General features: G+C 40.8%; 1 protein-coding gene across 2 annotated transcripts in view; it reads right to left on the bottom strand.

Annotated features, from left to right (window-relative positions):
- The window catches only part of klhl13 (kelch-like family member 13), a 166,380-nt gene that overhangs the window by 107,817 nt on the left and 37,295 nt on the right, over positions 1-21,268 (bottom strand). The window contains exons 2-3 of one of the 2 annotated variants that reach the window (XM_055643441.1): positions 18,054-18,224; positions 10,399-10,473 (exon numbers count right to left, since the gene is read on the bottom strand). In XM_055643441.1, coding sequence (XP_055499416.1) covers positions 10,399-10,473; positions 18,054-18,109 — 131 coding nt within the window. In that variant the 5' untranslated portion in view covers positions 18,110-18,224. The remainder of the gene's footprint in view (positions 1-10,398; positions 10,474-18,053; positions 18,225-21,268) is intronic. The other variant, XM_055643444.1, reaches the window with a different exon arrangement.

Genomic DNA, 21,268 nt, shown 5'->3' with positions numbered 1-21,268 from the left:
TACAGATCAAATATCCATCTCAGTTTTAACTGGAGTCCTCAGCTGAAATACTGCATACAGTTTTGCTCCCATTACTTAAACAAATATATTGTAACTATAAGGAGATGGTGAATCTGTGTAATTCTCTGCTCTGTGTAGGAAAGAACAGCAGATGCTGGTTTAAATCAAAGATAGACACAAACTGCTGGAGTAACTCAGCAGGACACGCAGCAGCTCTGCATCTCTGGAGAAAAGGAATGGGTGACGTTTCGGGTCAAGACTCTTCTTCAGACTGATCTTCAGTGACCCGAAATATCAGCCATTAATTCTCTACTCTGGCAGGTGAGGGAAGCTGGATCATGAGAAGTATTTAAAGTGAGTAAAGTGGAGATATATCGAGCAAGAGAGGGGTATGGAGAAATGAGGCCTGCATAGATCAGCCATGATCATATTAAAGGAACGACAGGCCAGAAGGCATACTCCTGCTCCTATTTTCGTGAGTTGTGTTCTTTTGTTTGTTATATAAACCTAATGGGATCAATGTTGGAGTGGATTCAGTGGCTCTGACCAAAGTTGCCAGCTTTCAGCCATTAACTCAGTCTGCAACTCCCACAGTCACCAGTGCACGCTTAAGTCATTGCTTTACCTTAGACTTTGAGATACACTGTGGAAGCAGGGCCCTTCCGCCCACAGATCCTAAAAATGCAGATAAGGAGACTAAGTGGAAGGTGAGTAGTTGGTTTTAAAAAAAAATAATTTAACATCAGAATACCTGTAATACATTTCGCTAACACTTAATTATTGAAGATTTTAAAACTGAAGAAGCCAAACAATTGTGCGAAATGCATACCTCCTCTGGTACCTACACCCTTTCCAACTTTAAATGTTCCTCCCCTGCAAATTTCAGATTCAATAAACACATTTTGAAGAATCATTTCAAGAAGAATTCCAAAAGAATATTTAAAAAATTTTGCTAAACACAAGTTGTCAGCCATGACTGCATTAATAATCAAAGTTCTCTGAACATATCATATCTTCACCATGTCATTGTTAAAACTAATTTGCGCCCAACAATTTAATGGGTCATCATTTCACTAAAATGCCATAAGCTACTCAAGTTCTGCTATGTTCATGACTAACATAAGCTATGTGTTGGAGAACTCCATTCCTCATGCTTCCCACATGCGCCTTGAGTGTCCTCAGTGTGTGCCACATGCTGTGCTGCCTGTTTGGAAAGGTGGGGGGAGAGATGGAATGGCCCACACAAAAGGAAGCATCTGTGAAACAAGTGGCTCCTCCAGTCCCAGAGTTCACCCAGATCTCCATTACTGATGATGGATGTATACTATTTTTTTTTGTAAAGTATGTATATCCTGAAAATTTGGATAGGGTTGGGACCTTCTTCAGACTTGGCAGTATCTCTGGAGGACATCCATATTTCTGTCCTCCAGAATTGCTGCCTGACCTGCTGAGTTACTACTGAACTTTCTTTGATTGTAAACTAGCATCTGCAGTTCCTTGAGTCTACAAATCAACTGATTGCTGTATTACAACGTTAAGCGGTTAAATCAATAATGTTTAGTGTGAACAGTACAATGTAGCAGCTGTGAAAGGCAATGCACAATACTCAGAAGGGTAGTTTTATTAGCAGTTGGTACTGGCAATTCTCTTAACTCTGTCACCACATTTGAAATATCTGCAAGCTATACTTACAGAGAACACTTGTTGAATTCCTGAAAGCCAGTAAACATTAGAAGAAAAGAAAAACTATTGATCCCTAAATGATCATTGTGCGGGTGAACAAGTGTCACATTTACTGTTCATAGACTTTGGCAGCAACAACAGATCAATGAAGAGGGATATAAAACTAAAAAAATTCAGAAATCATACATAAAAAAAGAAAAAAATCTGGTCAGGACGAAATTGTTACAGTTTCAAGTTAACTTGTTGAGTGTTCCGAGCAATTTTTTGTTTTTATGATGGAAGTGAGAATTTAATGGTGGTAGGGAAACAATATCTCCACCATAACAGCAACGTTTATCATCCTCTTAGAAATATCAAAACAATAAAATGTTTCTTTTGCCCTAGCCTGCAAAGTAAAAGTGACTTTGGAATATGCCTGGAAGGCAAAACACCTATAAGAAGCCCTGTGATTCATTTCATGCTCCCAACTGCCCAAAACTGAAAACATCTCGGCGACAATACAACTAACAAAAACACAAATTCTATTGCAATTAGATGAAAAATATTTCCTCTGTAAAACTGCGTTCAATTTGAGCTCCAAAACCAAGGATATATTGCTTTGGAAAGATGAAATTGTGGATTCACTTGAAAACTATCACCACCAAAGGTGTTAATTATTCTGTTCAAGAAGGAACTGCAGACGCTGGAAAATCAAAGGTACACAAAAAAAAGCTGGAGAAACTCAGCGGGTGCAGCAGCATCTATGGAGATAAGGAAATAGGCAACGTTTCAGGCCGAAACCCTTCTTCAGACTCCGTCAGACTCCTTCAGTCTGAAGAAGGGTTTCGGCCCGAAACGTTGCCTATTTCCTTCGCTCCATAGATGCTGCTGCACCCACTGAGTTTCTCCAGCTTTTTTTTGTGTTAATTATTCTGATAGGTTGGATGATGGTAGTTTATATAACCTTAGGTTTAAAAATGGAAATGGCCTAAGTGTTTACAATGACATGGAATACACATTGTAGAAACAAAACCATTTAGTTTCTCCAATCCACAATATCAGTTTCGTTCCACTCGAGAGCTTCCTCCGAGCCTTTGTTTGAAAGAAGTGAGTGGAGGTAAAGGAGAAGTTCTTCACTGAGAAAACAATTCCAGCTTAGTGTGGTTCAATTCAAATGCATTTTTAGAAGTTCTTGCATTGCGTTGACTCGCTCACTTCCTCCAAAGATAAACGGCAGTGCAATTTACGGCTCCTGCCTCTGGCTGAGGATTTGGGGACTGTTTTTTTCATCCAAATGTAGATCTATCTGATCACTCACTATTTCCCCCTAGGTACATTAATGAACGCATTAGTACCACTTTCAGCTCTTACCTCGAACTGGAACACCTTATTATCATGCTGCTGATTTCCATCTCTCAACTGGCTGCAGATAACACTGCCCTTCCAACCCTTTATCTGTTTCATAGACATAGAAAATAGGCCAGGGTTAGGCCATTCGGCCCTTCGAGCCAGCACCGCCATTCAACATGATCATGGCTGATCATCCAGAATCAGTACCCAGTTCCTGCTTTCTCCCCATATCCCTTGATTCCAGAAGCCCTAACTATATCTAACTCTCTCTTGACTGCATCTAGTGAATTGGCCTCCACTGCCTTCTGTGGCAGAGAATTCCACATATTCACAACTCTCTGGGTGAAAAAGGTTTTTCCTCATCTCAGTCCTAAATAGCCTACCTCTTATTCTTAAACTGTGACCCCTGGCTCTGGACTCCACCAACACGGGGAACATTTTTCCTGCATCTAGACTGTCCAATCCCTTTAGAATTTTACATGTTTCTATAAAATCCCCACTCATCCTTCTAAATTCCAGTGATAAGCCCAGTTGATCCATTCTTTCATCATATGTCAGTCCCGCCATCCCGGGAATTAATCTGGTGAACCTACGCTGCACTCCCTCAATAGTAAGAATGTCCCTTCTCAAATGAAGAGACCAGAGTGGAGAATTTGGAACAGAGTTCTGGAATTTCATGCTATCTTAACCAAGTCCTTCCAAAGGAAGTTGATGAGTATCTGTTTTGTGATAGTATCAATTCTATCATCATCAGTGCAATGTTGATTGGATAAAAGGGTTCCAACCTATTGCCTATTCCCCTTCGCACACCATTGTCTCAGAGGCACAGAAGATGCAACATCTGTATTTTAATCTCCTTCCTTTCCCCCTTCCAAAGTCAAAAGCAAAAACCTTCTCTGTGGAACGGATATTTACTTGTACTTTCAATGATATATTTGCTGTTTACAATGCAATTTCCTCTACCCTTCAGAGCCCACCCAGACTGGATGATTGCCTTGCTGAATTTTGCTTTGCTGGAAGCTCAGTCTGCTTGAATCCGAGCTTCCGTTTACTTTCCACGTTAATCGCACTTCCCTTTCTGCCTGTGGTTGCCTCAGCCGTTCCAATGAAGTTCAATGAAATGTTTGCGGAACAGCATTCAAGATTCAAGATTCCAGATTCAAACGGAGCTCAATACATCTGGACCATCCCCAGCAGCAGTCATGACTAGTCATTAAGGTCCAGAGGGGGAACACCCCCACCAGGAAAAGGAAGAGAAAAATAAACGTTTCATTCATAACAAAATATAGAAATAAATATCACAAGAGCAAACTTAAAGCATGAACATTTGTACCATTAAATGTTCAGCAAATGCAAATGGTAGAAATATCTAAATAAACATTAAGATATATTTAATTATACAAATTTCTCACATGATCACAAAATAAGCAGCAGGATGCCTGGGCCAACCTCAGTCGCATATCCGTCAAGCTAGCCCCATTTCCTGGATCTTACTCTGTATTAGTACAGGCAAAATAGAAACATAGAAATTAGGTGCAGGAATAGGCCATTCGGCCCTTCGAGCCTGCACCGCCATTCAATATGATCATGGCTGATCATCCAACTCGGTATCCCGTACCTGCCTTCTCTCCATACCCCCTGATCCCCTTAGCCACAGGGGCCACATCTAACTCCCTCTTAAATATAGCAAGATATCTTAAATATAACAAAATAGTTGCTGGCACAGCAATCTGATGCCTTGACTCAGCAACAGTGACTTTTACTTTATATATTAATTCACAGGACATAGATATCGCTCGTAAAACCAGCATTCATTGCCCTTCCCCAACTGCTCCCTCACATAGTCAATTAAGGGTCATCCACATGCAGCCACACACGTCAAAAGACTAAAGGGCCTGACCCACTTATGCAATTTTTTTTGGCGATTTGCTGGCACCCGTCACCGACATGTCGCGGGGTGACGCCTGTTTGGTGGTGAATAGTCGCCCAAAGAGTCGTACCTTTTTCTGGTCGCCGCTGGATTTTCAACATGTTGAAAATTTTCGTCAACCTGGTGTGACAATGACAGGTGCCGACAAGTCGCCGAAAAAAATCGAGTAGTGGGACTGGCCCTTTAAGATAACCCATTTTTCAAAATGCTGGTCCTTTGGTGGTCATTGTCACTGTGCCGAACGTTATCTGAATAAAACAAAGCGCTTAAGGAACTCAGTGGATCAGGCAGCATATAAGGAGTGAATGAACAAGTGACATTTCATGTCAACCTGTCGATTCCTTCTACATTTGCTGCCTGACCCACTGAGTTCCTCCATTGCTATGTTTTGCTCAAGTTTTCCAGCGTTTGCAGGCTTGTGCCTCCATTCATCTTGAATGACCATATTAATTTAATTACAAGAATTTAAGTTCTACAACTGTCATGGTGTTTGAAATCATTTCTGAAGATCAATGGTCCAATCCACTGGATACCAATTAATCCACGCACATCTTAATCATTTAACTAACTGCACAGGAGATCTGTCATAATATTTTTTCTTTTATATTTGAAGAAATGTCATCTGCAATGGGTGTCGGTCAGTGAGAAAGGATATCTGCAGCTGTTGATTTAATTACAACAGTTTGTGTCCACTGATATTTCTAACCCCCATCCATTAGAAGCAATTTATTTAATTGCTCCTTAAATCATTCAAATTTGTCAGCCCACACAGTCTTTTCCTTCTGGTCTTCCTCCCCTCAAACTTTCCCCAGAACTATACTTGCTGAAGACACACTTCACTTGAACTTCTTTCAAATCTTAGCAAATACTCACAAATTTGAACTCGTATTCTCACTTCTACCGATCCTCCCTCCGCATCAGCTACAACCTCAACAAACAGAGGAACTTTACCAGGAGTATATCATGTGGGACCATACAGCTACTCAGCCATTAGGATCATGACTTCTACCTCAGCACTTGTGCTATTTCAATACCTCTCAAATTCTATAGCGTTCAGAAATCTATTGGCCCGAGTTTGAATACACACTGACCGAGCTTCCACAGCCTTCAGGGGTAGAGAATTCTAACCATTGAAGAAATTTATCGTCATCTTAAGCCCTTTATTCTGAGACCCTGGGCTCCTCAGCCAAGGGAAACATCCTCTGCATTTAGCCTAACAAACCCTTAAAGATGTTTGTATGTCTCAGTGTGCCTTTTCAGTTTGTTTTTTCAAACCCAGTCTATGCATCTATTCAATCCGTCTCCAATCTGGCACACTCATCACCATCAGAACTAGTCTAGTAAATCATTACTGCAAATCCTCAGTGGCAATTAGCTCCCTTTTTTGAGGTAAAGAGATTAAAACTGTGCACAATACCACAGGCGCAGTCTCACCAAGTCCTATTCAATTGCAGATGGCTTTCCTTACACTTGCATTCAAATCACCTCATAATAAAGGATTATACCATTTATTTCTTAATTATTTATTGCACCTGCACAGTTGATCTTCGTTGTCTTTGTGTATATGCACACCAAGGTCCCTTTGAAGTTAGATATGACCCAAGCTTTCAACATTTAACAAATACTCCGATTTGCTATTGTGCACCAAAGTGGATAGCCTCAATCTTCCACATTATATTACAGGCACATGGGTATGCAAGAATGGAGGGATATGAATCATGTGCAGGCAGATGAGATTAGTTTATCTTGGTTAACACAGACATTGTGGCCTGTTACTGCACTATATGGTCTATGTTCTATGTTCAAAATGCCACATCCAGGCCTTTCTGCAATTGAATGGGACTCGGTGAGACGGCACCTGGGGTATTGTGTACAGTTTAAAAAAAGAAGCTAATTGCCACTAAGGGGTTGCAATAATGATTTCCTGGGCTAGATTTGAGGGTAGTGAGTATGCCAGATGAGAGACAGGTTGAATAGATGCACAGACTGAGTTTAAAAAATACTGAAAGGCTTCAGCTTAGCCGATCCCCTTCAACAACGCCAGTCTTAATTCCACTGGTCTACAAACTTTAAGATTTTGTCCACTCGACTAACTAGTTTGACTTATTGTCCCATGTACTGAGGTACAGTGAAAAGCTAGGTGATGTAAAGTACGGAAAGCTCCGGCTCCAGCACAAATCCTCGCAGTACCTCATTCGTCACAGTCGAAGATTCTAGGACAGATTCTCACTAATTGCTTTTGATCCAAGACAAAAGTAGGCTGTTAAAATGATAAAACAGTAACCAATAAAAAAACACTCCCTTCATTCCTGGCTGCAGCTCCCATTTGTAGCATCTACCTAGTGTACTGTGGCTTTTCACCTTCCAGACCTGTGCATTCTACCAATGAAAGACAAAGACAAAGCAAGATGTCTTCCATGTCATATACCATTATGACATGAAAATATATTTCCAGTTCTTTGTAGTTGCTAGGTCTAAATCAAGGAACCTCCTGTAGATCTTCCCTCTGTTATCAGGATCCTGATGAAAATTCCATAAAATGGAGTACTGTCCAATTCACTTATAGTTTATTGTGGACATTGGGACCCCTACCACCCAGATACGGTCTGTTCCAGCTGCTACGGTCAGGCAAGCGCCTCTGCTGTCACGCTGTGAAAACAGAAAGGATGAGACAGAGTTTCTTCCCACAGGCCATGAGGGCTGTAAACTCTTATCTCACTAGGGACTAATTTACTGTTGTGTCTTTTTTTTTCTAAAATGTAAATACTGGTTCTATTATGTTCTGTTGTTGTTTTTGCACAATCCGCAGGCATTGCCACTTTCATTTCACTGCACATCTTGTATGCGTATGTGACAAATAAAGTTGACTTGACTTGGACTTCATCTCTGGAATTGTTGCACTACAATGCTGATAACCATATGCTTCACTCTGTACCTTCCTATTTGCTCGACCTATTGTCCTCGACTTTGACTTGATTGCATGTAAGCAAAGCTTACACGTGACAACAGGAAATGCAAAGTTCTCAGCATATCACACTAATACTTTCTCAAGGACAATTTGTGATAAGCCATAATGCTGGCCTTATCAGTGATGCCAACAATAATTGAAAATCAACACTTCACGGTTTAATTGTTCTGCCAAAAACATATCCCCTTCTGTACTACTCACCATTAGCTCCACCTCAAGGATACCATTTACAAGAGTTATACATTTACGAGTTGAAGTCTGACATTTAAGCCCATGGTTGACACTTCGATAATACACAGAAAGTAATGCTGTCATTTTTTGGATGAGATATTAAATAGAGGATCTCATTTGGACACAAACTATTCCTTTGTTTGATTTAAAGAGAAGCTAGGGAGTTCTCCCAGTATCCTGCCAAACATTTATATCTTAGTCAACCACACAAAAAACTAGTCACCTGGATATTATCATACTGCTGTTTGTGGAGCTAGATGTGAGCAAATAGAGTGCCTACATTACATCCCAAAGCAACGTCCAGGTTTAGGAACAGCTTCTACCCTAGAGCCATCGGGCTATTAAACACTACAACCTCAAATTAGCTCTGAACTACAGTAGACTATTATTATTATTATTATACTACTATTATTTGTTTTTTGTATGTACGTGTGTGTGAGGGTTTATGTGTATACATATGTATACATCTTCTTCTTCTTCATCTTCTTAAGCCCTTTGCTCCTCTAGGAAGCATAGGCCAATGACAAATGTCCTCCACCTCACTCGGTTATTAGCAGTTCTTTCGAGATCTCCCCAGTTGAGCCTACTCTCAGACATTTCCGTCTGGACACCTCTTCTCCAGCTGTTCCTCGGGTGACCTCATTTCCTTTTTCCTTGGGGGATCCATTTCAGGGCTTGCAGAGTGATGTTTGTGGCAGGTATATATAGATATAGATATATTATATGATCTGTATTGGTTAGTATGTGTGCACACACACGCACACACTTCATTGTTCTATCTGGGACACATGACAATAAAACACTCTTGACTCTTCCACTGCAGCCCATGGGTCCAGTGCCTCATCATTTAAATAACACGACCTGACACAAAATATCACATAGATTTAAAATAGCTGGTAAAGCGAATGGAGGACAATTCAAGCCTTTTTTTATTAAGTATGTTTCAATGAGGTCCCTCCTCATTTTTCTAAACTCCAGCAAGTGCAGGCCCAGTGCCGTCAAAGGCTCATCATATGTTACCCTGCTCATTCCTGGGATCATTCTAGTAAACCTCCTCTGGACCCTCTCCAGAGCCAGCACATCCTTCCTCAGATATGGTGCCCAAAATTGCTCACAATATTCCAAATGCGGCCTGACCAGAGCCTCAGCATTACATCCCTGTTTTTGTATTCAAACCCTCTTGAAATAAATGCTAGCATTGTGTTTGCTTTCTTCATCACTGATTCAACTTGTAGATTTACTTTATGGGAATCCTACACCAGCACTCCCAAGTCCCTTTGCATTTCCGATTTCTGGATTCTCTCCCCATTTAGAAAATAATCTACACGTTAATTCCTACAACCAAAATGCATGACTCCACACTTTGTGACACTATATTCCATCTGCCACTTCACTGCCACTTCACTGCCCACTCTCCCAACCTGTCCAAATTCTTCTGCAGAGTCCGTGCTTTCTCTACACTGCCCTGCCCTTCCACCTATTTTTGTATCATCGGCAAACTTGGCCAAAAGCCTTCAATCCCCTCATTCAAATCATTAATATACATCGTGAAGAGCAACGGCCCCAGCACCGACCCCTGCGGAATGCCGCAAGTCACTGGCAGCCAACCAGAAAGAGCCCCTTTATTGCCACTCTTTGCCTTCTGCCATCCAGCCAACCTGATATCCATGGTAATATTTGCCCTTTGATACTATGGGCTCTCATCTTCCTTCGCAGCCTCCCATATGACACCTCATTAAAGGCTTCTTTAAAATCTAGGTAAACAACATCTACTGACTCTCCATTGTCTGTCCTGCTGTTCACTTCTTCAAGGAATTTTATCAAATTTGTCAGGCAAGACCTCCCCTTTGAGCCATGCTGGCTTCGGCCTATTTTAACCTGAACTTTTGAATACTCCATAACCTCATCCTTCATAAAGGACTCTAAATACTTTGTTAGAGTTCCAAACATTTATTAAATGCCTTATAAAGTCATTTCGCTGTTGCTTGTTCCAAGAGCTGACCTAATCCACATAATTATAACAGTGAGACCAGCACTGATGTGCGGACATTCAAGAAAGATCCCTCATAAGTCAGTAGAAAGATGCCCTAAACCTAAGTGTTCCATCAGTGAATACATAACAGCAGCTGGTATACGAGGTAACATGATAGATGGACATCAAAAACAGCTATTAAAGAAACAGTAAAACAGAACTCACTTTGAACATATTCCTCTCAAACCACATTCACATCTCACTGAATGATAAGCAACTGCATACCTTTCATGGAGTCCCGTTGCCATTAGATCCCCTCGGAGCGGAGAATTATCCATTTTCTCACCACCAGCACCTCCTCTGTTCACAACAGAAAAAAAAGTGTGGTTAGATCTAGAACTTTGTTAGTACAGTGGGTGTACATGAATAGGCATTTAAAGCAGAATTGTTACTTGGTGGCAAATATTAATTCGTCATTTACATGACAACAATATTTTTAATTATTTAGGTGAAATTTATAGACTGAACCAACCCTCAGTATGAAGATGCTGAAGTATACACACTTCTAAGCTGCAAGTAAGACAGCCACAGGAGATAGACACAAAATGCTTGGGTAACTCAGCGGGACAGGCAGCATTTCTGGAGAAAAAGAATGGGTGACGTTTTGGATCGAGATCCTTCTTCAGACTGATGTCAGGGGAGAGAGAGGTACATAGATAAGGAAGTGTATATTTAAGGAAGTGTAAGGTGTGAAAACAGGACAAAGGGAATGGAGATCAAGGAAGACGTAGAATAGATCATTGTTAGTTGGGAGAAGGTAACAACAAAGCAACAGAGATAGAAGTTTATCCAGCATTTTGTCTACCTTCGATTTTCCAGCATCTGCAGTTCCTTCTTAAACAAACAGAGATAGAATGTGGTCGGAGACAATAAGACTGGTCGGAGAACTGGGAAGGGGAGGAATGGAGAGAGAGGGAAAGCAAGGGTTACTTGAAGTTAGGGAAGTCAATGTTCATACTGCTGGGGTGCTGTTCCTTCAATTTGTGCTGGGCCTCACTCTGACAATGGAGGAGGCCCAGGACAGAAAGGTCAGTGTGAGAATGAGAGGGGGAGTTAAAGTGTTTAGCAACCTGGAGATCAGATAGGTTTAGGCAGACTAAGCGGAGGTGTTCAGCGAAACCAGCCTGCGCTTTGTCTCGCCGATATACAGGTGTCCACACCTGGAACAGTGGATACAGGAGACATTGCAGTCAATGACCAAATTTGGAACGGATATGAACAAGCAAATCTCAGCAACAATTTTTTTTAAATGGCACATTGGTACCTTCTTTAATATTCTCACTGGTCTACAAAGCTAGTTTCTTAAAAGGCTGTATTGCCAATATAAAATCTAGATTATAGACACAAAAGATCACAGATGTGAGAATCTTGAACATAACAATCTCACTTGCACTTAACTATTCTCTAATTGTAATTTCTCCTTATTTTCATTTCAGATTTCACTCCATTGATTTTAATTCCCAATCTAATTTTTCCATTCTATCAGCTCTTTCCTGTGCTTTATATTCCGTTTCTTATATTCCCACCAAATATTTATCTTTTCCGATTTATATTTCCTTGTTGCCCCTTCCCTCTAAAGCTCTTTTCCAAAATTATTGACTTGGGCTTTTATGTTTGATACCTGAACTGAGATTTCTCAGAAATTAAAATCTTTGGATGAAAAAGCTAGACAATTTTACTCCGCAACATTTTGTGGTGTGTGTCACTTTTCACTTAATGCTGTGGGAGGTTTAAGTGAATGATTTCGTGTTCTCGGCTGCTGAACAAATATCAAGAGCAAACATTCCTTTTAGAGGTGAGTATTAATTCATTGCTAACGCATCCACAAATGCATGACCCTTTATTTCAAATACTCCATTTCAGAATGTTAGATAGTTAAGATGCCATGGAAGCTCACTTCCAAGTTTGTTAGTCATCAGAAAAATTGCAAAGGGAAGGCTACAAACGTAGGTCATTGGCGATAATGACCGTGCCTTTCCCATCCCACGTACAATTCAATTTCAACTTTTATTTCCCATTTCCACTCTTGTCTCCGAGTACAATTTATTATAACAATCAGCCTTTATATGAAATACTTTTGAATCAATCATAAATTCACCTTTAGCTGATTTGGTTATGCATCTCCTTGTCCTATTTTAAAAATTAAAACTTTTCTGGATTTATGTTTTCAAACTTTTAACCATCACATACACCTCTCTAGACCTCCTCTTTAAAGTTTGAGAAAGCAATGGAGCAAACGCTCATCTCCATCATATGATTGAAATCAACTAATCTGTCTGAAAGTTAAATTAATTTCCAAATAATCACCCCAGGTTATTAACTATTCAAAATGAATATTGCTATTGTTTATTAACTCAGATAATCATGGCAAGAACCTTTCTATTCAATCAAAATTATCATCTTAAAAACCTCAAGTCATCCCACACTTCTCTATTCTGAGGAACAATTTTCTATTTCCTTCAAGCTCTCCTCAGAACTAAGGTTTCTCAGTCCTTTGATCATGCAGGTAAACCTTGATCCTTTCGAAATCTTTTCTGAATTGCAATGTGACCAGAATCATCCACAAGTCAGCATCTGAGAAATACCTTGGGGCATGTAAAGTTCAAACATCATCCAATTAGCTTCATATCTTATTCCTCTGCAACTCAAGTTGACACATTCTTAGAAACAAGGAACTACAGATGCTGGTTTACAAAATAAGTCACAAAGTGATGGAGTAACTCAGTAGGTCAGGAGGCATTTCTGAATCTCTTGGACTGAATCCGAAGAAGGGCCCCGATCCCAAATGTCTCCATGTTCTCCACAGATGCTGCCTGACCCGCTGAGTTACTCCAGCACTCTGTGAAACAGCACCTATCCATATTCTCCGCAGATGCTGCCTGACCCGCTGAGTTACTCCAGCACTCTGCGAAACGTCACCTATCCATGCTCTCCACAGATGCTGCCTGACCCGCTGAGTTACTACAGCACTCTGTGAAACGTCACCTATCCATGTTCTCCACAGATGCTGCCTGACCCACTGAGTTACTCCAGCACTCTGTGAAACGGCACCTATTCATGTTCTCCACAGATGCTACCTGACCCGCCGAATTATTCCAGCACTTTGTGTCTTCTTTGTCAAAAGACACAGCTAATAAAATTCTGAAATACAAATAGCTAATTTGTCAATCAAGTTGGAGTTTGGGTCAATCATAATTCTTTATGCCCAATGAAATTCAAAGGTGCATAGTCAATTATGATCACTGTACTTAGTCGGATCCTATTCTCTCATCCACATTGTGTTGAGTGGTGAATCTCTGGAACTCTCTGCCACAGAAGGTAGTTGAGGCCAGTTAATTGGCTATATTTAACAGGGAGCTGGATGTGGCCCTTGTGGCTAAAGGGATCAGGGGGGGTATGGAGAGAAGGCAGGTACAGGATACCGAGTTGGATGATCAGCCATGTTCATATTGAATGGCAGTGCAGGCTCGAAGGGCCGAATGGCCTACTCCTGCACCTATTTTCTATGTTTCTATGTAATGAACAACTTCCTGTCCAAATATCCAACACTAATGCAATAGATTGCCATCCCTCCCTCGCTCAGATACATTGAAGTAACCATCTATTTGATGGTCCTGAATGAAAATTTGGCAATGACAACGTTTGTTATGTACGAACATGTCTTAACAATTAATAACTTCAGGTTTTTTTTTTTTAAAGAAAATTGTGAAAATATTAAGATCAGGTAACATCTGAAGAGAGCGAGACTGAGGGATAGAGTCATGACCACAACCTTTCAGGATTCTTCTCAATTATCTGGTGATTGCAAGTGGTTAATGTTTCATCTGCTGTTGCTAGTTACAAATGCATCTCTGCCTTTCAAGTGAGCGGAGCACAATTAGGTATGGTACTGCAGCAGTCATGTTACTGACTAATAACCAACGGCCCAGATTAACCATCAGTAATAACGTCATACGGTTATAAGAAATACGAGTAGAATTAGGCCATTCGGCCCATCAAGTCTACACTGCCATTCAATCGTGGCTGATCTATCTCTCCCTCCTAACCCCATTCTCCTGCCTTCTCCCCATAACCTCCGACACCTGGACTAATCAAGAATCTATCTATCTATGCCTTTAAAATATCCACTGACTTTACCTCCATAGCCTTCTGTGGCAAAGAATTCCACAGATTCACCACACACTGACTAAATAAATTTCTCCTCATTTCCTTCCTAAAAGAACGTCTTTTAATTCTGAGGCTATGACCTCTAGTCCTAGACTCTTTCACTAGTGGAAACATCCTCTCCACATCCGTTCTAGTCCAGCTTTTCACTATTCTGGATGTTTCAGAGGTCCCCCCTCATTCTTCTAAACTCCAGCGAGTACAGGCCCAGTGCCGGCAATTGTTCATCATACGTTAACCTACTAATTCCTGGGATCATTCTTGTAAACCTCCTCTTGACCCTCTCCAGAGCCAGGACATCCTTCCTCAGATATGGTGCCCAAAATTGCTCACAATATTCCAAACGCGGCCTGACCAGCACCTTATAGAGCCTCAGCATTACATCCCTGTTTTTGTATACAAACCCTCTCGAAATACATGCTAGCCTTTGCTTTCTTTACTACCGATTCGACTTGCAGATTAACTTTTTAGGAATCCTGCACCAGCACTCCCAAGTCCCTTTGCACCTCCGATTTCTGGATTCTCATCCCATTTAGAAAATAATCTACGCCTTTATTCCTACTACCAAAATGCACGACTCCACACTTTGAGACATTCCATCTGCCCCTTCTCTGCCCACTCTTCCAACCTGTCCAAGACCTTCTGCAGAGTCCCTGCTTTCTCTACACTACCTGCCCCTCCACCTATTTTTGCATCATCCGCAAACTTTCCTACAAAGCCTTCAACCCACTCATCCAAATCATTAATATACAACGTAAAGAGTAGCGGCCCCAGCACCGAGCCCTGCGGAACTCCGCTAGTCACTGGCAGCCATGCAAAAAAAGCCCCCTTTATTTCCACTGTTTGTCTTCTGCCATCCAGCCAACCTGCTGCCCAAGCTAGTATCTGCCCTTTGATACCGTAGGTTCTCATCTTCACAAGCAGCCTAACGTGTGGCACCTTATCTGAAAATCTAAGAAAACAACATTGACTGACTCTTTGTCTGTCCTGCTATTTACTTCTTCAAATAATTCACTTCTTCAAAGAATACCAGAATTTCATTTCAATTTTTTGATGAAAATTGTCAGTAACAAAATGACCTTGGTCCTTAAAAACCTAATCAGTTCATGAACATAAGGGTGGAGACTTTTTCCAAGACAGGTTACTGCGGAATTCAACTTCAATGTGATCATCTCTTACCTGCCCACTGAAGCAGTGTGCTTAGTCCCATCACCCAAGAGCAGTAGCCCACCATTGCCACCACCTCAATTAAAAATAACACAAAAGAAAGAAAGCGCTTCCTTAAGAATCTGTGAACTCAATGTCACAACAGCCAATTAAAGTTTTAAATGGTACCTTTATCTGTTCATTCCATTCAATGCTATCTAAGGAGAAACTGAAAACATTCACTTGTGTAGCAGACACAAATAAAATGAGACACAACAATACCAATATCATAATTATTAAACTAGACATTACCACCTGCCAAGTTACAAAACGCATTTTCTGTTTCAACTGATCAGTCTGAAGAAGGGTCTCGATCTGAAATGTCACCCATTCCTTCTCTCCAGTGATGCTGGCTGTCCCGCTGAGTTATTCCAGCATTTTGTGCCTACCTCTATTACAACTATTTTTTTTAGTGTTGTCAAGCCCCACTGAGATCAATGCTGTTTGGTTGACATGACCTCTCCATTCAGAGACATGCTGAACTTGCTTAGTTAGATATGCTGCAATTGATAATAGACGGGCCTTAGGGGTTCACTTTTTTATTACTGGAGCTTGATAATCTAAACCCCCAATTGCTTCCAGCATGCACCACTAGTTCCTTTCCCATTCCTTGCTCAAACTAAACCAAGGCAGGAGTATTTAATAACCTCAGTCAATGGAGAACTGACACACATTATTCCAAAGGGAAAAAAAGGACCACCAAAACTCAAGTACCTGAATAAACCAGTGCATGAGTAGTGTGATTCATATGCTATTAGCTCCATTATTGTTTTATAAGTTAACCACACAAACTGTGAAATGCAAAATCGTTTGTGGAATTAGTGAATTATTTTTCTTGTGCAGCCAGTTTAACTTTCCATACACATTTTTTCATTTGGGTGCAAGTTCCTTTCTTTCCCTACTACTGCAAAACATTGTTTAATGTGCTGTCATTTAGATGAGGCAGCAAACAGATGTCAAGGATTTCCAGACTATTTCAAATCAAAAAAGTCCTTTTGATATAGTAATCAACATTCATCTCTCAAACTAGATCAAAAGCACAAAACAAGTCAAAAAAGAATCTAAATGTATGCAAAATACCTCAAAATGTGTCCATATAACAATGGTCACAACACTTCCAGTTGGTCAATATAAATCCAAGCCTTTTTCCAAATATTTTCATCATTTATCTTTAACTAATGAAGTTGGACAAATAAACCAATTTCAAGCATGTTTCTTGCACTTCCCTTAAAACTATCTAGACTTTAGCCAGATTGTCTCAGCGCACGCACACACTGGAACAAATGCAAAAAAAAACATTGCAACTCTGATCTAGATTCTGTTTTGTTTCTTCTTTTGTCCTAGACCATTGATGTATAATGCTATAGTTTAAAAAAGGTAATAGAATACAAGTTACTAAAAACTTTCAGTTGAAGAAGCAAGGTGTTAGAAGGTCATTGCGCTGAACTACAAAATCAACTGAAGATAGCGTTCGATCATAACGGGTTCAGTGTAGTCAAGTTCCATAAAATAAATATTGTCATAAAACATGTCCAATCTATCTATCCTATTTCTGCAAAGTAAATTTACAGTTCAAGTATGTGCTATTTTATCACCTTTATATTCAATCAAAAACATAGATTAATAACATGACATAAAATTAGGCTAAAGATGATTTTCTTTTACATTCAGAGTCAATGTCACATAGAAAAAACAACACCTAGTTAAAGCCTGATGGCCATGTTTGACAAACAGAGTATCCTGGTAGCATCATCAAATGTACAGTCCAACCTTCAAGGAGATCTGTTCACCTGTTACCTGCAAATGAAAGAGTGGGAAACTTGGGATAATCCCAGACTATCTCCTCTGCATTCCTTAATTATCTTCCATTAATACTGAATTAATACCATTATGCAAAGCTGGTGATCTCAAAGTAACAATGCAAGGATACCAGATAAAATTGGCCAACAAAAATAAGAGACTTTTCTTAAAATAAAGGGAAATAAAGTAATGGAAAGTTCTGGTATAGATACATGGCTCATTTCCTTCAGATCAGCTCATTACGCAGTAACTTTGCATGGCAACTTCACATGGACATTCTTTAGAACCAACATTTCACATGCTTAGAGGATCAGGAAATAGCTGGAATTTCACAGCATCAAATGAATATTAAAAGGAATCTCCTACTGACATGCGACAACGGTTTACATGCCATGAGTTTCCCCAGCGAGAAGTTAGGAACATGGGCAAAGAAATTCTACACATGTTCTACCTGTACCTTCTGTACATTGTCAGAACAGAAGGTTGAGAGTAGAAAATTCAGGCATGATTCCGAGTGATATGCAGCAAAACTATGCAGTAATGTATCTTGTCTCCAAATATACTAAACACAGCAGATCAGTCATCTTATTTGAAGTTCACAGACTTGAGTTAAGAGTAGACAAGTAAAGAAGTAAAAGCTCCTCTGGAAAACCTCACAATATAAAACCGGGCTACTGGTGCCCTGAGAACCCGACTTCATCCACACATACCTTGACGGCGGTTGAGGTGATCCGATATTGGTCAGCCGTAATCCTGCGAACTGCATCAGGATGCCCGCTTGGTGCCCCACAACTTGCTGACCCAACGTTAATGAGGCCGATGCCTGAAAATCGTGGCTGCCTCTCCACTGTGGGTACGGGTGAGCTCCTGGTGTGCTCCGCCTGTTGATCGCCCAAAAGTCAAAATCAACCCCATTAACTCTTGCCTTTCACACCTTGCCTCAGTTTCAATACTAACAGCATCTAATTAAACAATTCTCAATCCTCTTCCACTCGAACTTTCAATTTTCTTAAAGAAAATATGCTAGCTTTTCTTTTTGTTCAGGGACAAACTGCAAATAAATAGTCACCTTGTTCTAAATAAACAGCACTACTTCAGAGTTTATTCTTCATGCAAGAGTAGATTGTTAGTGCACATGAAAAGCTTACCTGATCTTCATTAAACTACTGAGCAATTTAAAAAAAGACTGGTTAGCATTTCTGTACCATACCAAACTTGACATGCTATCACAACCTCAGTTATAGAACTGAATACTTGTACTTTTAAACATGGCTAATGTCTCGTGAAGGTCAATTCATTTTCTGAATGGTGGTCCAATTTAAAATCAGAATAAATGGAAAGTAAATTTCCAGGGAATGTCAATTCAATCTTTTATTTTTGTCCATAATGGAGATGTCGAAGGCTGTCTATTATTATTTTATAACTAGATTAATTATTTGTAACAAATGTTCACTCATTTTCCCTTGATAAATTTGATAACTGTTCTTTTTTGTTGAGATTGGTGCACTCATCCCATAGCTCGATTCCATTCAAGGTCCAAGGCAGACCTTACCCTGATTCTTGTAAGACTAGAAAGATACTTTACTTTTTGCTAATATCTGCCATTCGAGAAGGTCAGAGCAATACTCAATTCCTTGCAAAGATCAAGGTGATTTACTACCAATTGCAAAAGACAAAACAATATGCTACACTTTTCTGAATACTGGAGTGATACTCCAACACTTTGAAAGATCAAAATGATTTATTATCCCTTTCAGTGTCGAATGTACTGAAGTCATAAGATAAATTAGGAGCTAAATCTAGCAGGGTTTGTAATTTTTCTTCTTGGGTTTCAAAATATAAATCCTTAAACATTGATAGACATTTGTCAAAATATGGTGAATTAGGATTCAAGCTCAAATTTTCCTCTCAGCTTGTTTTGCATAATTTTGTAAGTGGGAACAAGGTAATCAACGGGAATTAAGGTAAAGTTACAAAATTGGTCCCCTGATATTCCAATCTATGGGTTATAAGCAAGGCCTCCGCAAGGAAATGAAATATTCAGATTATGTCCTATTTAAATTAGATTGCATAGCAAACCTGATACATTTCTTGCTAATACCACTAGATCTCTGAACAATCTCTGAGAACTGAAAGTGATAGAAACATAGAAAATAGGTGCAGGAGTAGGCCATTCGGCCCTTCGAGCCTGCCCCGCCATTCAATATGATCATGGCTGATCAATCTGATCTCTGATTGTGATAGGTTACAGAACAGTCAACTAACCGCAGGGTTATACTTAACATCTTTTAATGAGCTGAAACACTCCAGTTCTTAGTTGGAATATATATCACTGTTCAAGTATCACAGATATGGACCACAGCAGACCCTAGTCCATTTCTTGTTTAGATTATAAAGTACACCAATCACACCTTTCAAAGTGCCAGTGCATCCCAAAGGACTGTGCAGCAAACTGAGTAATATTGGGAGTGTAGGAAAGAACTGCAGATGCTGGTTTATATCAAAGGTAGACACAAAATGCTGGAGTAACTCAGCGGGAAAGGCAACATCTCTGAAGAGAAGGAATGGGTGACGTTTCCGGTCGAGATAATTCTTCAGACTGATGTCAGGTGTGTGGACGGGACAGAGATAGAATGTAGTCCGAGACAGTAAGACTGGTGGAAGAACTGGGAAAGGGGAGGGGGAGGGGATGGAGAGAGAGGGAAAGCAAGGGCTATTTGAAGTTAGAGAAGTCAATGTTCATACCGCTAGGGCGTAAACTACCCAAGCGAAATACGAGGTGCTGTTCCTCCAATTTGCGCTGGCCCTCACTCTGACAGTAGAGGAGGCCCAGGACAGAAAGGCAGTGTGGGAATGGAAGGGGGAGTTAAAGTGCTGAGCAACCGGGAGATCAGGTAGGTTAAAGTGGACTGAGCGGAGGGGTTCAGCGAAATGAGCCTGCACTTAGTGTCGCCGATGTACAGAAATTGACACCTGATGAGGTTGGAGGAGGTGCACGTGAAACCCTGCCTCACCTGAAAAGACTGTTGGGGTCCTTGGATGGAGTCAAGGGGGGAAGTAAAGGGACATGTGTTGTACCTCCTGCGGTTGCAGGGGAACGGTGCCCGGGGACGGGGTGGTTTGGGTGGGAAGGGACGAGTTGACCAGGGAGTTGCGGAAGGAACAGTCTCTGCGGAAAGCAGAAAGAGGAGGAGATGGGAAGATGTGGCAAGCAGTGGGATCCCATTGGAACTGGCAAAAATGTTGCGAGGATTATATGCTGTATTCGACGGCTGCTTGGGTGGAAATGAGGACAAGGGGGACTCTGACCTTGTTGCAAATGGAGGGGACGGGGAGCAAGAGCTGAGCTGCGGGATATTGAGGAGACCCTAGTGAGAGCCTCATCTATAATGGAAGACGGGAACCCCCATTTCCTAAAGAATGAGGACATCTCCGAAGATCTAGTATGGGGAAACCACATCCTGAGCACAGATGCGGGGTTAATGGAGGAATTGGGAGCAGGGTATAGAGCACAGGAAGCAGGGTGGGAAGAAGTGTAGTCTAGATAGCTATGGGAGTCAGTTGGTTTGCAGTAAATGTCAGTCAATAGTCTGTCTCCTGTGATGGAGACGGTGAGATCCAGAAACAGTAGGGAGTTGTCGGAGATGGTCCAAATGAATTTGAGTGCAGGATGGAAATTAGTCGTGAAGTTGATGAAGTCGGTGAGTTCTGCACGGGTGCAGGAGGCAGCATCGATGCAGTGGTCAAAATAGAGGAGGTAGAGTTCGGGGATAGGGCCAGTGTATGCCTGGAACAGTGATTGTTCAACGTACCCAACAAAGAGGCTGGCATAGCTGGGGCCCATAACTACACCTTGGATTTGGAGGAATTGGGAGGAGTCGAAGGAGAAAATGTTGAGGGTAAGGACCAGCTCTGCTGGGCAGAG

This window comes from Leucoraja erinacea, chromosome 12 (assembly GCF_028641065.1).
Source record: "Leucoraja erinacea ecotype New England chromosome 12, Leri_hhj_1, whole genome shotgun sequence".
Lineage (NCBI taxonomy): Eukaryota > Metazoa > Chordata > Chondrichthyes > Rajiformes > Rajidae > Leucoraja > Leucoraja erinaceus.
The sequence above is the reverse complement of the archived record's forward strand: the minus strand, read 5'-3'. Positions and strand labels throughout refer to the sequence as shown.